This window comes from Triturus cristatus, chromosome 8 (genome assembly GCF_964204655.1).
Source record: "Triturus cristatus chromosome 8, aTriCri1.1, whole genome shotgun sequence".
NCBI lineage: Eukaryota > Metazoa > Chordata > Amphibia > Caudata > Salamandridae > Triturus > Triturus cristatus.
The window spans coordinates 1,625,116,354-1,625,133,549 of NC_140591.1; the positions used below are offsets into that span (position 1 = coordinate 1,625,116,354).

Sequence of the window (17,196 nt, forward strand, 5' to 3'; positions counted from 1 at the left end):
GGGTGTACCGATATTGGTCTTATATTTGGCAAAGGTCCTGAGCCACCGAAACGCGCGTCGGCCAATGCTGTTCAGATCCTGCTGAACGTGGAGATTAAAACAACTTTCTGTCTCCCACTCTCCATATATATGCATTTATGAATGTGGTATGAGTGTATTTGACGAGGAATGCATGTGAGGTAGTGTGTATGAATGTTCTATTCTTGTTTCTTTACCCGGGGGTTTATGATGTCAAGATGTTTACACCTGAAGAGGTCATGTCATTATTATGCAACACTGTGTGTAGATGTTTATAATATTGATTTTATATGTAAAAATATGTAAAAGAAAGTACAAAAATATTTTTGATAAAACAATAAATAATAATAAATAATGTGAATATGTATAAATATGATTATGTTTTTGGATTTTGTTGTTTTTTAGTTCTATTTCAGCACATGTTGAATTCATTTTCAATCAGATAAAAGAAATATAGGTCACGAGGGAGTGTTCTCAGATTGTATTGTTGTTTTCCCCTCTTCTCCCTGACCTCAAAACTTTCGCCTAGAGGGGGTCCCTATATCTTGTGTCGAAACCATAGACACACCAATACCAGTTACTACATACACACTCACTGATTCCTAGGTCTACACACACATCCACTCATTCAACCTTACGGTCACTCGTACATGCAGTCACTCATCAATACAGCACTCTCAAATGCACTCATACACCTATAGAGACACAGACACACACACCGCCACTCATCCAGAGTTACTCACACACCTAGTCAGTCATGCAAAGAATCAATCACACTTCTATTTACTCACCTATACAGTTATACACACACCACCTCACTTATTCATACAGATACTAACGCATACTTACTATCTTATACAATCACTGATACAAGTACACACTCATCCATACAGCCACTCTCACAATCACTGACTCTCACATATAGTCCTGTATATACTCCAACTCTCACATACACTGCCTTTTAGATATGTAGTTACTTGGACATGTACCACCGAGATGTCCATTCACTCACCAACGCACCCATACACACACCTACCCACCCATACAGCTGTTACCACATGCACTCTTGAACCCATACACCCAGTGAATCAACCACTCATACATCTATGCACAGAGTCACACACCTCCCACCCACCCCCACACACAGGCCCCCATACAAATACTCAGGCAACCAATCAATGACCCATATAGACACTCATGTAGCTACTCACTAACCCATGCAGCAGCTTACACAACAACAGACAGACTGATACAGACATTCACACAGTTTAGTCACTAACCCATGCATTCAGTAAGACACATTTAATCACTCACGTATCCAGACAGTCACGCATCTACTAAATCTTCCATCCAGAATACTATTAAGAAAGGCGGTTGCCGAAATGTGTCTTGTCGTGTTCGTTTTCATTTCCCAATAAAATCAGGGATTGGAACTGTTCCCGTGAGTGCTGGGAAGTATTTTACCCCGAGCTTGAATTTATGCGCGGTGTCTGTCACCGCGCTGTGCAGCACCCGACCTAGAGTGAAGGGAGGAAGACGGAAGCGGGAGTGTGAGATTATATATATATATATATATATTTGTTTTTTTTTTAAGTATTTCTCCTCCACAAACAAAAATCAGCCACTCCAATGAAGCTAAAAATGTTGTCAATGTTCTTTTATTGGCAATAAAAGAACATTGACAGAATTTTGAGCTTCGTTGCTGTGGCTGATTTTTCTTTTCTTTGTGGAGGAGAAATACCTTGGAATATTTGGCGGTGGCGACCGCCCTACCAGCCTCCGACAGGCGAGGCAACTTCATTACGCGACTTTGTCTGTGCTATAGATATACATATAAATATAGATACACATAATATATATTAAAGGGTCCCTTCGACCCCCCAAGAGGGACCCCAGAAGAACCATTCCCCTATGCCCCCGAGCGTAAACAAAAAATGAAATCATGAGGAGGAGCCTAGCGCGCAACCAAGATGGCCGCGTAGGTGCGAGGCTCCCGAGGACCTCCGCAACCTCCTACGATTATCCTGAAATTATCCTGTCCTGGATGAGGGGACTATGTTGGTGAACCCGAGCTGAGGTGGCACCCGTTTTCCGCTTCCGAATCGGACCTCGAACACCGGAGTGAGCACCGATTGAGGTTTGCGGCCTTCCTCTCGCCGGACCCCGGATTTGCGCTGTGGGGTGATCCAGTGACAAAGTGAACAACAGCGGCGGGCAGGGCCTGGCGACTCGCGTACCCCGCACTTTCGCTTTCGCTTTCGCACCACCTTGTCGTTTCTGCGAGGTTGGGTCGCGGAGCCATTGCTGTTGGTGTGGTGTGGCCTTGCTGGGAGATTCTGCCTGCCTGCCGGCTGTGATCCACCCCGCTGCTCTGAGGGGGCCCCCCCGGAGCTCGTGGCCCTGCTTTCCTGCCCTACACGACGTGGCTGGTGCGACTGGGAGACTGGTGGCCATGGCCACGAAACAAGATGGAGACCGGGCAAAGACCAAATCGACCCGGCGTGGCGCCGTCCATCAGGCCAACAGTATGGACCGCTATACCCTCCAGAAGGGATCTCCCGATGGACCGCGCAAGTCCCCTGAGAGCCCTCCTGATGCCCCAGACCTGCCCGCAGATCTGACTCTGCGAGATGTCATGGGCGCCATTGCCGAGATGAAGGCCTCGGTGGGCCAGCGGTTTGATACACTGGCGCAGAAGATTGACTCGGTCCTTGTGGATGTTGGCCTGGTGAGGGCCGATCTTTCCAAAACCAACGATCGAGTAGATTCTTTGGCCCACACCGCATCGGGCCTAACGACAGATGTGGCGGCCTTGCAAACAGAGGTGCGCCGGCTTAGTCAGGCGAGTGCGCTTATGGATCGACGCCTGGAGGACTCCGAGAGTCGGGCACGGAGGAACAACGTCCGCATTATTGGGGTGCCCGAGGGACGGGAGGAGGCGGCGGCGGATCTCTTTGTGGAGGACCTGATTGCTACCCATCTCCAGCCACGGGGCTGAGCAAATTCTTCGCTGTGGAGAGGGCCCACAGGGTTCCCGGGGGAAGGCCGAGGGTCGGAGCCCCTCCGAGACCTCTCATCGCCCGGATTTTCAATTTTCGGGATAGAGACGCTATCCTGCAAGCCTCCAGACTGCATGGACCGGTCAAGCTTGACAATATGGAGGTTAATTTTTATCCTGATTTCACCCCAGCGGTCCAGAAGCAAAGACTGAGCTTCCTAGGCGTCAAACGCCGTCTTCGGGACCTAAACCTCAAATACGCCATGCTTTTCCCGGCCAAGCTGCGTGTGGAGGTGGATGGTCGCACTCACTTCTTTGATCGTCCCGAAGCGGCCGGGGACTGGCTGGATACTCTGCCCGGGGATCGTGATCGGGGGGGCGGGGGGGGTGTTGCGGCGGGGGGAGACGGCACGCTGGATCGGGACTGAGGATCTAATATTGGGCCTCACTCTGGACGAAAATGTTGCCACTTTTGATTCTGCGTCAGTTTTTGTAAGATCCCCTCCTATGGAGGTTGTGTTGGGTCTATTGGGGGTTCTCCCTCCTCCTCTAGGGGGTTTAGTTAGTCTAACTATATATGGGGCGACAGGCACACTGCACGTTGGGGGGGCTGTTTGGGCTCATGCAGGGGTGCAGGGAGGGGGGAGTTCTGTTGGGGTGGGTGGGTAGGGATGGGGTGTTGTTCGTTTTTATCACAAGGCAAACGTATTTTTGTGTTAGTTCTAAAGTGCTCTCCGGGGGACGAATGATGGCTTCTGTACATGATGGGGGGTAGGGAACTAACTTTGTTGTCTTGGAATGTGAATGGACTGGGGGACAGGATCAAACGGGGTGTGGTCCTGCAGTTTTTGAAGCGAATCTCGCCCGATGTAGTCTTTCTGCAGGAGACACACCTTATTGGCAACTCCTTCTGCGCCATGAATCGGCGTGGTTATCGCCTAGTGGCTCACTCGGGCTTCACGTCCGGCTCAAGGGGTGTGGGCATCATGGTGAAGAACTCGCTCCCGTTGGAGCTTGATGAGGTGCTCCACGATGACAGGGGACGCTACACGGTCTTGGTGGGAAGATTGAAGGGCAAAGTGGTTGTCTTTGTGTCAGTATACATCCCACCGGGGCTGCAGTCGACCACCTTTGCGGACCTTGGGCGCCTTCTCCTTGGCCTTCCGGGGGGGCTTTTAGTTGTGGGGGGGGATTTTAATGCGGTGGTATCTGGGTCTGTGGATCGTCACCCCCCTAGGGACCTCCCCCGGGCACAGGCGTGGCTACCCGGCCTCTTGGATACATTTGGATTAGTGGACTGCTGGCGTTTAAAACACCCCACGCAGCTGCAGTACACTTTCCACTCGGGAGCCCATGGTAGTCTCTCACGACTAGACTATGTCCTTGTCCCGGCGGCCTATGTTGGGAGGGTGGGAGAGGTGCGCCACTTGCCACGGGGTATTTCGGACCACTCCCCGCTCCTACTGCACTTTGATGTCTTTCCGAGGGGTGAGGGTAGGGTGGTCCCAATCAATCCTTGGTACCTGCGCGACCCCACCATTCGCGCTGAATTGATTAAATCCCTTCAGCGATATTTTGATGAGAATGTGGGGTCTGTGCCTTCGGCTGTACCGCTATGGGAGGCCTTCAAGACAGTACTCCGAGGGGAGGCCCTATCCCTTATTTCCCACGCCCGGAGGCGCGAGCGGGAGGAGGTGACCCGGATGGAGGCTGAAATAGCCGAGTTGGAGGGTAATTTAGAAGGTGGGGTGACGGATGCCGCATTGTATGTCCTCCAACTCAAGCAAGCGGCCTATAGGGCCCTCGTCACGGAGGCGGCCAGGGGCCTCAGTAGAGAGCAACAGGGGCGACTGTATGATGTGGGTGATAAGGCTGGTAAACTTATAGCGTGGTTGGACAAAAAAGAGAGAGCGAATCGTGTGGTCCCGCTGATTGAGAAAACGGATGGTGTGTGTGTAACTGAGCCAGAAGAAATTGTCTCCTGCTTCGCGGATTATTTCCGTGGGGTGTATTCCCCGGTGTCTCCCTGCTCGGAAGAGGATTCCCGTGCCCTGCTCAGTGATATCGCGCTGCCGTCCCTCTCCGGGGATGACAGGGTGTCGTTGGACGCCGCTCCCACCTCCGACGAGATCGCCCTCGCCATACGCTCGGTCGCTTCCGGCAAGGCCATGGGTCCGAATGGTCTCCCTATCGAGTTGTACAAGTTGCGACCGGATACGCTGGCACCCCACCTCCTGGCTATGTTCCTGGCGGCACACTCGGTGGGCTCCCTCCCGCTGGACCAACGTCTGGCTACAATCGTGGTCATCCACAAGGAAGGGAGACCTCGGGACCGGGTTACATCCTATCGACCCATTTCGCTACTGAATGCGGAGCCCAAGATTCTTGCCAAGGTACTGGCCAATCGGCTGGTCGGTGTGGTGGGCGATTTGGTTCATCAGGACCAATCGGGCTTTATTCCCCATCGCAACACAGCCCTTAATCTGCGGCGTTTGCACGGTGTGCTCGCACGTGCCCCGTTCATACGGGAGCCGGCCATTTTGGCGTCCTTAGACGCCACCATGGCGTTTGACACGCTTGAGTGGCCATATATCTGGGCGATGCTTGCGAAGTTTGGATTCGGCCCAGGGTTCATCAATTGGGTCAAATTGCTGTATTCGGGCCCATTGGCGCAGGTGGTGGTGAACGGAAGAGTGTCAGCTCCGTTCGAGCTGGGCCGGGGCACACGGCAGGGCTGCCCCTTATCGCCGCTCCTCTTTGCACTTGCCTTGGAGCCCCTGGCGGAGTGGCTGCAGTGGGAGCCTTCCATCCGTGGTCTCCGCTGGACCCCTGAGTATGAGGACCGCGTATCCCTATACGCTGATGACATCCTCTTGTACCTAGCTTCCCCACGTAAATCACTTATAGTACTGGTTGATGTTTTGCATTCATTCGGTCGTAACTCCGGTCTGGTCATCAACTGGGCTAAATCATGTGTGTATGTTCTCTTTGGGGAGGCTCCTATCCTCCCGCGGGGCTGTCCGATCCAGGTCGCCCCGCAGGGATTTAGGTACCTGGGTGTCTTCATTACTCTGGACCCGGAGGCTCGGTATGATCGGAACTTGCTTCCCCCCCTCCAGCATCTGAAAGAGGATGTCGCGCGCTGGCGGCGTTTGCCGCTTTCGCCGCTCGGCCGGGCGGCATTGTTTAAAATGATGTCGCTGCCGCGTTTCCTGGACGCGTTGCAGAACACTATGGACCTCGTCCCGGCGCGCTACTTCCGCGAAGTGGAGAGTTTGCAGCGCCGCCTGCTCTGGGACGGGAGGCCACGTATTGCCCTGGCGAAGCTGACGCTCCCATGGTATGATGGGGGGATTGCCCTTCCAGATATCAAACGGTACTATTGGGCCTCCCAGCAAGCCGCGATTAATCAGGGCCTATATGGGCCCGCCTTAAACCCGGCATTTGAAATGGATAGGATGCTCCTCCCAGGTGGTGACCATAATCGAGCGCTCTATTCTAGCGCGCCTGATGCTCGCCTAACGGGCCCCACGCGTGTCATGGTGCGCGTGTGGCACGCGGCCAATGCAGCTATAGGATGGAAGGACCGTCTGACCCGGGCGTCACCACTATATGCGTCTGAGCGGTTGGGCTCCTTGTGGACCTCGAAGGGCTTTGAGCAGTGGGACTTAATAGGCATTAGCAAAGTGGGGGATCTCTGGACGAGGGGAGGATTTAAAACGTTTGAGATGCTGCAGACGGAATTTCAGTTGCAGGGCAGCGAGTACTTTCGGTATTTGCAGGTCCGGCATGCGCTGGGCTCCGTCTTTTCGGACGTTGCCTCCATCCCGGAGTGTTCCCCCCTGGAGGATAGAGTGCTGGACGGACACGTCCCTGACAGCACGATCTCACTGATCTACAAAAAACTGATCAACGACCGCTCAGACTTGTTGATTGCCCTTCGTGAGGCTTGGGTGGCCGATGGGTTGGAGCTGGACGACGAGGACTGGATCTCCGCGGTGGCCTCCCCGAAAGAGGTGGCCATACCGGCTCGCCTTCGCTTCGTCCAGCTCAAGATACTCCACAGGGTCTACATGACGGGGCCAAAGCTCCTGCGTATGGGCTACGCTGAGGACGGTTTGTGTAAGCGTGGGTGTGGTGCGCTGGGAACTTTTCTGCATATCTTGTGGGAGTGCCCGGAGGTGGCGGGGTTCTGGCGTGGTGTGCATGAGGTGCTGCGAGTGGTCACGCATGTGGCGCTGTTGCCCGAAGCGAGGAGATGCCTGTTGAATGTGTGGGAGCCTACCGATTACTCGGTGCCGCAGACGTGGTGGGCGACTCTGGGGTATATGGTTGCCAAGCGTGATATTGCCCAGCTGTGGGGATCCCAGAGGCCCCCGACTGTCTCGGCCTGGAAGGAACATATGGATTGGTGCATGTTTCGGGAAAAGGTGGTGTATGTGGCGAGAGGTAAGCCTGCGACATGGGTGAAAGTGTGGGGCCCCTGGTACGCCTACCGCGGGGGAATCTGTGCTCCACCGTTATTGCCCGATCCGTCGCCGGCCCCGTCCCCTTAGCCAACTCATCCCCCCAGTACCTGGGCATTAGGTGTACCCAGCCCTAGTTCTGATCTCTCCCCCCTCGTGAGATTCCTATGGATGGCTAGGATCCCCCCTCCAGGGGAGCACGTGTTGCTATTTCCGATTGAGGATTGCCTTGTGGGTTTGTTTGTATTTGTTGTTCTTTAAGTTTAAAATGGAACCGTATAGTGGGGTCTGGACAGTGTGGCTCGCAACGATGTTACCTCCTGTGCATGCTCGGCCGCAGCACCATGTGTTTTATAAATGTATATCGTATGCTCCTTTCACTGCTAGCGGCCGGCCGGAAGGTTGTAGGCCCATATTTGTATATTTTTGAGTCTTGTAATAAACGGTTTAAAAAAATTAAAAAAAAAGAAAAAAAAAAAATGAAATCATAAACGATTACTGCAATCCTGTGGGACTTCTGTGGAATTGAAAACCTAAAACAGCAAAATGGTGCTGGGGTGGCTTTGTTTTATTAATTGGAGGGGGCGCGCGGCCACATGGCCTCCCTCCCCCAGCTGTTACATGCCCTCGAGAGCCCACCCCTGGGAACAAAATTAATATATATGGGGAGGGGGCCATGTGGCCCCCTACCCAAGCCATCAGAGGCCCTGGGAAGACCATCCCTTGGGGTGAATTTGCTCTAAATGGGGAGGGGGGCCATGTGGCTATCCTCATGACAGGCCCCGGGGAGCTCACCACCAGGGATACATTTATCAGAATTGGATTATCCGGCTCTGCTTGCTGAGGTTCTAAAGACCCCGGAGAGCCAACACAGGGTCCAAAATTTCCCAAAATGGGGAGGGGGCCCTGCTCCAATAGAAACAGTCCGGAACAAACTGCCAAACCAGGTCTTCTCTGAACCAGAACACAACTAACCCAAGACCTGTTTTGCCCCAGTTATGGGCTCATCAGTCGGGTACAGCTTGGTTCCAGTGACACAGTGTGTATGCGATCCACGTCTGGGCATACCCGTCCCACTGACGGCAATAAAATAAGCATACAAATAAGTGATGATTGGAATGTTTGAAATCTAAGCCACTGGCAATCACTTGGCCCACATCCTAATCCATCGTTATTCTGCACACCATGCCACCTCAGTTTGGATCCAGCTATATGCAAATCAGTCTTGACCCTGCTCCAGTAGAAACAGTCCATCCTGTATTGCCAATCCAGGTACTCCCTGAACCGGAACACAAGCAATCCAGGACCGGTTTTTCTCTAGTTATGGGCTCATCAGCTAGGTACAGCTTGTTTCCAGTGACAGTGTGCACAGGACCCACGTCTGGGTATACCCATCCCACTTAGGGCAACACAATAAATATAGAAAACAGTGATGGATGGAATGCTTGAATTAATCTCAGGCAATGGTTATCAACTTTGTTTATAGGCTTCGTCGTGCTAGGATGGGAGGGTTTTTCTTTGCAGTCCTCACCAGCACTGAATAGATCCCGCTTCCTTTTTTCCTGCATGCCACTCATCACAAATCTTCTTTTAGGAAAGTGTTAAAAACTTACCTGTGTTCTACGCACTGATTTGCAAGTTTTGCTTCTGTGACAGGGACATTCCTTGGAGTAGCTGTGCACTGTAGAAATTCACTAATTTGTTCCTTCATTATGGTAATGGGGCATTCGTCAAGGCCAACCTGATTTTCACTTTCTGTGTATATATACTGAACTTTCTTGACCTATGTACCATGATAGAATTTCAGTCCAAACTTTCTGGTTAAAAGTCTATGTTGCTAAATAAATTTCGGGGAGCTTAAGTATGGTTGGAGGAATTTGGTTGTGAGAGAATTCTGTTTCAGAGATGGGTCCTCTATTTTCTTAGGATATTTAGACAGACTTTGAGATCCAGAATGCTTTTGAGGTGACACTTTCTGGTGTCACCACAGAAGTCCAAAGAGGGTCAAAGACTGTCATGAGCGCTCAAAAAATAAGCTGTTTTATTATTAAGTGGCTCTTACTGTTATTGCAAACTATATTTAGAGAAATTTGTCCATCATGAAATCCTGCCTAGCTATACCACCTACATCCAGTAATACGCCAAGAACCTTTCTGCTAGTTAACAGCCGCAGCCACCAGTTAATTGCCTCAATTATAGAGGCAGCGCTTTGGTGATGGTAGATGTGGCACATGGTGATGTAAGGAGGTGATGGACAGCTCAGCAAAGACTTCCAGGCTCTTCACACTGCTGTGCAAGCATGTGGGAGAGTCCCAGTACTTCCTCAGGGCCTGGGGGTTCCAAAGCACCATAGTATTCCTAAGCATTACCTTCCTGTTGGGGACACACCCCGCTCAGATATGATTACCAGGGATTCTCTCAGCTGTACCAGGCATGGGTGAGCAATCAACAGCATTTCACACGACCAGGAATCCTAGAGATTACCATGTTGCCTTACATTGGAAAAATAGAAATCCGTTGTGATTCCCTGAGCATGGAGTGGTGGAGACTGAAGGATACCAGCAGTACTATGATGGTGGGCCTTATAGTCGCCCCATCAACATCTCTCCACCCATGTGCACTAGGGTAAATGTGTGGTGATTAGTGCCACCTAGTTATCACTGGTCGGTGTTTGCCAAACCTCTGGCAGGGTGGCGTCACCTCATTTCCAATTAACACTGCCTTGTAAATGGTGCCTGCTTGACAGATTTCTGTCCTTAAGGAGCAGAAGTCTGCTGCCTCCCTCTGACAAGGTTAATATCTGACCTTTGTTTCAGGATATGTTATCTGGCATTGTAATACAATATCAAGCACAGAAGGGGGTTTGCATGTGCCAATTTGACAGTCACTTCCCAGGATTCTGTCCCTCAACTCTCTGTTACGTCTTGTTTTTGGCAGTCTTGTGAATGTCTTGTCCTCATACAATACTTAGGTTGTAGTGAAGCATCAACTTTCCCCACATGTGTAATCGTATGTATTTATTCCCTCTGTTTCAGAATGAGGACTGCATCGTGGCTGCCTTAGCTTGTCGCAAGATCCTTCTAAAGCTTTCCAAGATGGAGGAGCATGCAGAAACATCCAATGAAATGCTGGCCTTGGCAGATCATTTCGGGCAGCGGGCAGTCGGTCAGAGTGGAGTGCTTTTGGTATCACTATTCCTTTTAATGTATGAGATGGTATAGCCTCTAATGCCAGTGGGTCATGGATACTTATTTGTAATGAGGACTGGGGATGTAATGTGGCTCGATGTTTACTCTGTAGTGGCCCTGAAGCGACGGAGCAGACTGTGTTCACTGATGTCAGTTCCTTTCTTTCCCAGCCTTCTGATGAGGATCCTGAGCACTTCACTTCTCTTCATAGTTTTTTGACAACATCCAAAAACGTTTCCCACAGTGTGCTAGGGAACAAAGGACTATCACCTTGATATCTAGGTCTGGCAGGAAGAGCATTATGCACTCTTGGCTCTGCAAGACTATTTGATCTGAGCTCTTTGTACAGACCCTCGACCTGACAGAAACTGCCTTTGTATTTATTCTAAAATAAGAAATGTGAGGGGTGTGGCCAAGTTGGCGACCTGAGCAGTCGCAGGACTCAGAGGCTCCCCATTGCGGGTCCCCTTATCCAGCCAAACGCTTTTGAAATCCCCCCGTTGTGCCCCGCAGACAGCGAGACAACGAACAGAAATGCAGCGACATCCCCGAGAGTGAATACCGGCAAGGGGCGCTCCCGTACGACACGCTTTACGGTCCGGAAGTCAGCAGGTGGAAATGGCGCCCAGGCTGAGAGTCCCGTAGAGTGGTGGACCAGGGGAGAAGGACTCGACCCTTAGTTGGCGGGGGCGCTAACGGTACAGACGGTGGCAACCAGAGGCGGTGCACAGGCAGAGGTGTGTGAGTACCTACGGAGCAAGAGGCGGTTCCGAAGCAGTTGGGAGTGACGCAGGGGGAGACAGCGAGCCTCGCTTGGGCAGCGGTGAGTAATTGAGGGCGCGGCCTGCGGGCCTAGTTTGGCGCGCATCCAACACACGAAGCAAGAAGCGGGGAGGAAGCTGCGCTGAGGGCCCCCACCCGTGTGGCCCAGGAGAGGCGATCGGCTTCGGGTGGTCCCGCTGACACCAGCAAACCATCACCGCATCAGCCCCCAGGCCACGTGGGCGGTGAACACCAAGGCCGCAAATTGCGAGGTGTGAGTACCTGCGGAGCAAGAGGCGGTTCCGAAGCAGTTGGGAGTGGCGCAGGGGGAGACAGCGAGCCTTGGCAGTGGCGAGAATTCGAGGGCGCGGCCTGTGGGCCTAGTTTGGCGCGCATCCAACATCTGAGGCAAGAAGCGGGGAGGAAGTTGCGCTGAGGGCCCCCACCCGCATGGCCCAGGCGGAGAGGCGATCAGCATCGGGGGGGGGGCCAGCTGCCATCGGCAACTAATCACCACATCAGCCGCCAGTCCCCAAGCCGCGTGGGCGGTGCACACCGAGGCCGCAAATCACCAGGATCACTTGGCGGCACTGGCAGCCCGTGAGCCTCTCCCCTACATACAGCCACAGCCTGGGTGCTAACAAGCCCGGTCGCGGCGCTGTGAGGCCCAGGTGAGCACACAAGACCAACGGGCACGCACGGGATATTGCTTACACATCCGGCCAGACTGCAACAGGAAAGGCGCCAGGACAGTGCAGGGAGGGGGCTGCAAAGCCCGTGCAAGCGGCTGCCCTCCTTCTCAACGGAGGCAGCGGTGGAACCCTAAGAGCCACTAAGGACAGTGTGACGAACACTGGAAGCAGGGCCATAGCCGACGCACGATTACGGACCCTGGCGGCAAGGGTGAGATAGGCCCCGGGGCTTGCCGCCTGGTTGTCTCCACGGCCCAGAGGCGAGGCCTGCTAGTAACACAAGGAGGGAACACACGAGGATAGGTCGCACAGCCAGCACATCACGAAACTCCTGAGTCATAAGAAGTGCCGGGACACGAAACACAGCAGCGGGAGATCTCAGAGAACCCCCAGAAGCAGCTAAGCGCCCAACACGAACTGGAAGGGAGGAAGAATCCCATAGAAACATATTGCAGCGGGTCAAGCATCCGTTGGCCTTTAAGCACGTTCAGAAGTGTCCCCCTGCAACGCACGTGCTGACCAGAGCAGAGACACACAACCTGGGGACGGAGGTCCTCACAATGTCCACAGTGAGAAAGAAAGGGGAGAGATCGGTAAAAGAGATGCTTACCAAAGGCTCCACGACGGGGGGAAAAGGAGGTCGGGCCTCCCCAGCCCCTACATCTCAAGCAGACCGAGATGATGGGGAGGTGCCAATCACCCGGGCATTTCTCGAAACGCTCTTTAACACTCTAAGGGAGGATTTTCAAACGCTCAAAGACGAAGTGGCGAGTGAGGTGAAGGAGATACGCCATGATGTTGACGAGCTTGGAGAGCAGGTAGCCGCCATAGAAGAAGCTGAACAAACCAAAAGCGAGGAGATAGAACACCTACAGGAGGAACTCATACGCCTTAAAGACCAGCAGGTGGACTTGCAAGCTCACGCAGAGGACCTCGAAAATCGGTCAAGGCGAAATAACATCCGCGTTCGGGGGGTTCCACCGAAAGAAGAGGGGACAGATGTCGCCCGATACTTATAAGGCATGTCCCGAGAGATCCTGGGGGAAGCCTCAGACTTTGACATTCGCACACCGGGTGGGCATAGCAAGATGGGCGCCAGCCCCTCCACCGGACATTCTAGCCTTCCTATCCGACTTTCCACTCAAGGAGCGTATTCTATGCGAAGCACGGTTGAAGCAGCCCCTCCAATATCAAGGCCACCCCATAGCACTCTTTCAAGACCTGGCCTCCATTACCTTGCAGAAGAGGAAAGCATTCAGGGAGGTGACAACATTTTTGAAAGACAAGGGAGTGCCATATGCATGGGGTCACCCCTTCCACTTGATCTTCAAATGGAACGGTAAACTGCATCAAATGCGCTCGCTCCAGGACGCACAGGCGCTCCTCGGCCTAGAACAACAAAGCGCAGACGTGTCACCCAGCCACACACAGCGGTCTTCAGGGGGAGGATGGCAGAGAGTGGGCCTCAGGCATACGGCTCAGGTGGAATCACGACCGCATCTCGCCACCATGACGCAAGAAAGGACAGCAGCCCTAGAAGTGGTGTCATGAGATACCACATCGCCGGATTGTCTTTAATGGGCATGGGGGACACAAATGCTTTGAATTAACGCTGACTGGGGGGGTCGGGTCGCCTGGTTCACACGTTCACCCTACTTTTCACTTCCACATGTCTGCGGTTGTGGCTGCCGGGCATTGAACTATGGTAAAACATTTGGGGTTGTTTAGTTGGGGTTAGGGTGGGGGCGGGGGGTTATCGGGGGGCTAGGGTGGAGGGGGGAACACACATGTTGTTGAGGCTCGGGTGCCGGGGGGATCCGGTGTGCTGAGGGGGAAGGGGCATGGACGAGGGCCTGAATCAACGACACGGGGCTACAGGCACTCCAACAGAAAGGGAAGTTCTCCAAAGTCACAGCAGACATCACGCACTATGTCACGACCGACCATTCAGGTACTCACACTTAATGTGAAAGGGTTAAATAATCCTGTTAAAAGTCGAGCTATTTTGTCTTATCTTGAGAATTCCTGGGCGTCGGTGTACCTTTTACAAGAAACCCACCTGCTCTCCAGAGATTGGGTACAGAATGAGGTCCCGCGCTTTCCTCCAACAACTTTACTCTTCTACAACGGATAAGAAGGCGGGGGTAGCCATACTGTTTGCCAGACACTTCCAGGGTAAGGTGGGAGATAAAGTGGAGGTAATTAAGGACCGGCTACTGGCATACAGGATTTGGGTGGGTGGGATTCCCATGGTGGTGGGGTCCGTATATGCCCCCAATTCAAGTCAAGAGAACTTCCTCAAGGGAGCCATATCAGAGATTCTTAGCACCCAAGAAAGACAGATACTAGTAGGGGTGACCTCAGTCTGGTCATGGACCCAGAAAAAGACAGCTCGGGTCAACGCTATAGACAAACGGGGGCCCTATCGACAGACAGGAGGTATTGGCTGGGACACAGGGGGTTGGTAGACATTTGGAGGGAGGCCCACCCCCAGAGCACACAGTTCTCCTTTTATTCCCATGCACATCGCACGTATGCCAGACTGGACCACTTTATTGGGTCATCAGAGTTAAACGCACTAGTAATCTCAGTGGAAATTACCCCAGTGGCACTTTCTGACCACGTCGCGGTGATGGTGACACTCGACGTTCCCCCGACTCACAGACCGAAGGGGAGGTGGAGACTACGGGAGAATCCGCTTAAACGCGAAGGAGTATCCAAGCAGATACAAAAGTGCATCACTGACTATCTGGAGACAAGTGACAGCCCAGATACACCTCTGGCAGCAATATGGGGGGCCCTCAAGGCGGTGGTGAGGCGCAAACTAATAGATATCTCCACTGCGGAGGCCCGAGAGCGGAAAGAGAAGAGAGACTCACTCACAGCAAAAGTGGTGGAACTAGAGAGAGTACACAGTCGAACGGGTGCCACTCGGGTATGTCGCCAACTGAAGGCGGCCAGAGCGCAATTGGCAAGCTTGGACCTCGACCAAGCAGAATACGCGGCCCTGCGGCTCAAACATACCTATTACATAGGGGGAGATAAAACAGGACGTCTCCTGGCGAGTAAACTTCGAGCCCGCACTCAGCGCTCTAAAATCGCAGCACTTCAGACTACCACGGGAGAGAAGGTGGAGCACGATACCCAGATAGCGGAAGCCCTCCAGGATTTCTATGCCTCGTCATACAGTAAAGACCCACACTTAAATCTTGAGGGAGGGGCGTATCTTAAACAAGCGTCGACGACAGTGCTAAGCGCGGCGGGCGGAAGCGCTAGACGCACCGATTAGGATCGACGAAGTGGTAGGTGCAATCTCCCGTCTTAAGCCTCTGAAATCACCAGGGCTGGATGGCTTTTCAGCCGGCTTTTATAAAATGTTCTGCCCTGTCCTTGCCCCGATCCTCACTCGCCTTTTTAATTCCTTTCAGGGCCCTGGATCTATTCCCCAGATATGCTCGCGGTGGAAATAATCGTCCTTCCCAAGCCTGGGAAAGACGTTACCCAATGCGCCTCCTACCGGCCGATCTCCCTACTCAATCTGGACCTGAAGTTACTTACAAGGGTTCTCGCAGCTAGACTTGGTCCACGTATGCCAGGTATTATCGAACCAGACCAGTCTGGCTTTATTCCAAATAGACAGAGCAGTGACAACACCAAACGCATCCTACACCTTATTGATAAAGCCCATCGCACCAAGATGGATGCCCTGCTACTGTCGATAGCCACCGAAAAGGCATTCGACAGGGCAGATTGGGGCATCCTGGATGCAACGTTTGCACACTTCAGTATTGGAGATCGGTTCAGGGCGTGGGTCGCGAGCTGTTACGACACACCCAAAGCCATAATACGGGTGAATGGGACACTCTCGCAGCCCTTCGACATCCAACGGGGCACGAGGCAGGGGTGCCCACTGTCGCCCCTCCTTTTTGCGCTCTACGTTAAGCCCCTAGCACAGAGGATACGAGATAACCCCGATATCCTTAGCATTCCCTTCGGAGAAGAAAAGGCACACGATCAGTCTGTATGTGGACAATATTTTGGCGACTCTTGAAGCTCCCCAGCGCTCGATGCCGGCCTTCCTTCGCAATGAGGACCTACCCAAACGAGCGAGCAGGGCATATGGAGAGCTCCAACCCGAAGTCACGATTCCAAACTTGGGGTTAGTCCTGGCCCCTTCTACTCGGCAAACGGTCGCAACAAACTACGCCAACCTCCTCTCCCAAATACAGGGGGATCTTCGTAGATGGCAGAAGCAGCGTCTGTCACTCCTTGGCCGCATCGCCGCCGTGAAAATGTCCATATTGCCTAAAGTGCTGTATATCTTCCAGACCCTCCCGGTTGGGCCCCCTCCGGGCACCATCCATAAACTGAAAGGGGCAGTGCAACACTTTATATGAGCTGGGAGGCGGCCGCGGATGCACAGAGACTTAGCCTACCGTTCCCCAGATGAAGGAGGGTTAGGGATTCCAAATCTTTTGGAATATTTTTGGGTGACCCAACTCGGATAACTGGTCGAATGGAGTAGACCAGAGTCCGAGAAGAGGTGGCTGTTTCAAGACGGGCGTTGGCGCAGCTATCCCTTTGGAAGGTGCCCTTTCTAAAACGGTCAGATAGACCATTGAATCTCGACGGCTCCCCAATTACGAGTACAGTGTTGCGGGTGTGGGACACGGTAGTGGTCAAACGTGGCCTCACCTCTTTTCTCTCCCCATTAACGCCCTGTTTTGACAACCCGGAATTTCCGTCAGGGCTAGAAGAATGGGCGTTCCCGCAGTGGAGGGCCTCGGAGTGGAAGTCAGCAGGATATTTATTTGACCTAGACAGGTTCCTCAAGTTTTCAGACATGTCACGCATTCACGATATCAAGGAACCGAATCGTTTCCAATACTTCCAAATCCGTCACTGGATTTTGCACCCGGATGTGCGCCCAGTGGTTGGTAGAAAACTGAAAACCTATGAGAAATGGCTCCTAACCAAAACTTCAGACCAACAGATGATCTCTGAACTATATAGGATGCTCCGCCCGCCAGCTGTGCCAGGACTTTCAGCCGGGCAGAGGCGATGGGCAAGGG

The 17,196-nt window shown here is 52.9% G+C and overlaps 1 protein-coding gene across 1 annotated transcript in view; it reads left to right on the forward strand.

Moving 5' to 3' along the window:
• The window catches only part of LOC146808453 (transient receptor potential cation channel subfamily M member 2-like), a 2,757,229-nt gene that overhangs the window by 1,168,930 nt on the left and 1,571,103 nt on the right, over positions 1-17,196 (forward strand). The window contains exon 14 of the mRNA XM_085623562.1: positions 10,518-10,647. Coding sequence (XP_085479688.1) covers positions 10,518-10,647 — 130 coding nt within the window. The remainder of the gene's footprint in view (positions 1-10,517; positions 10,648-17,196) is intronic.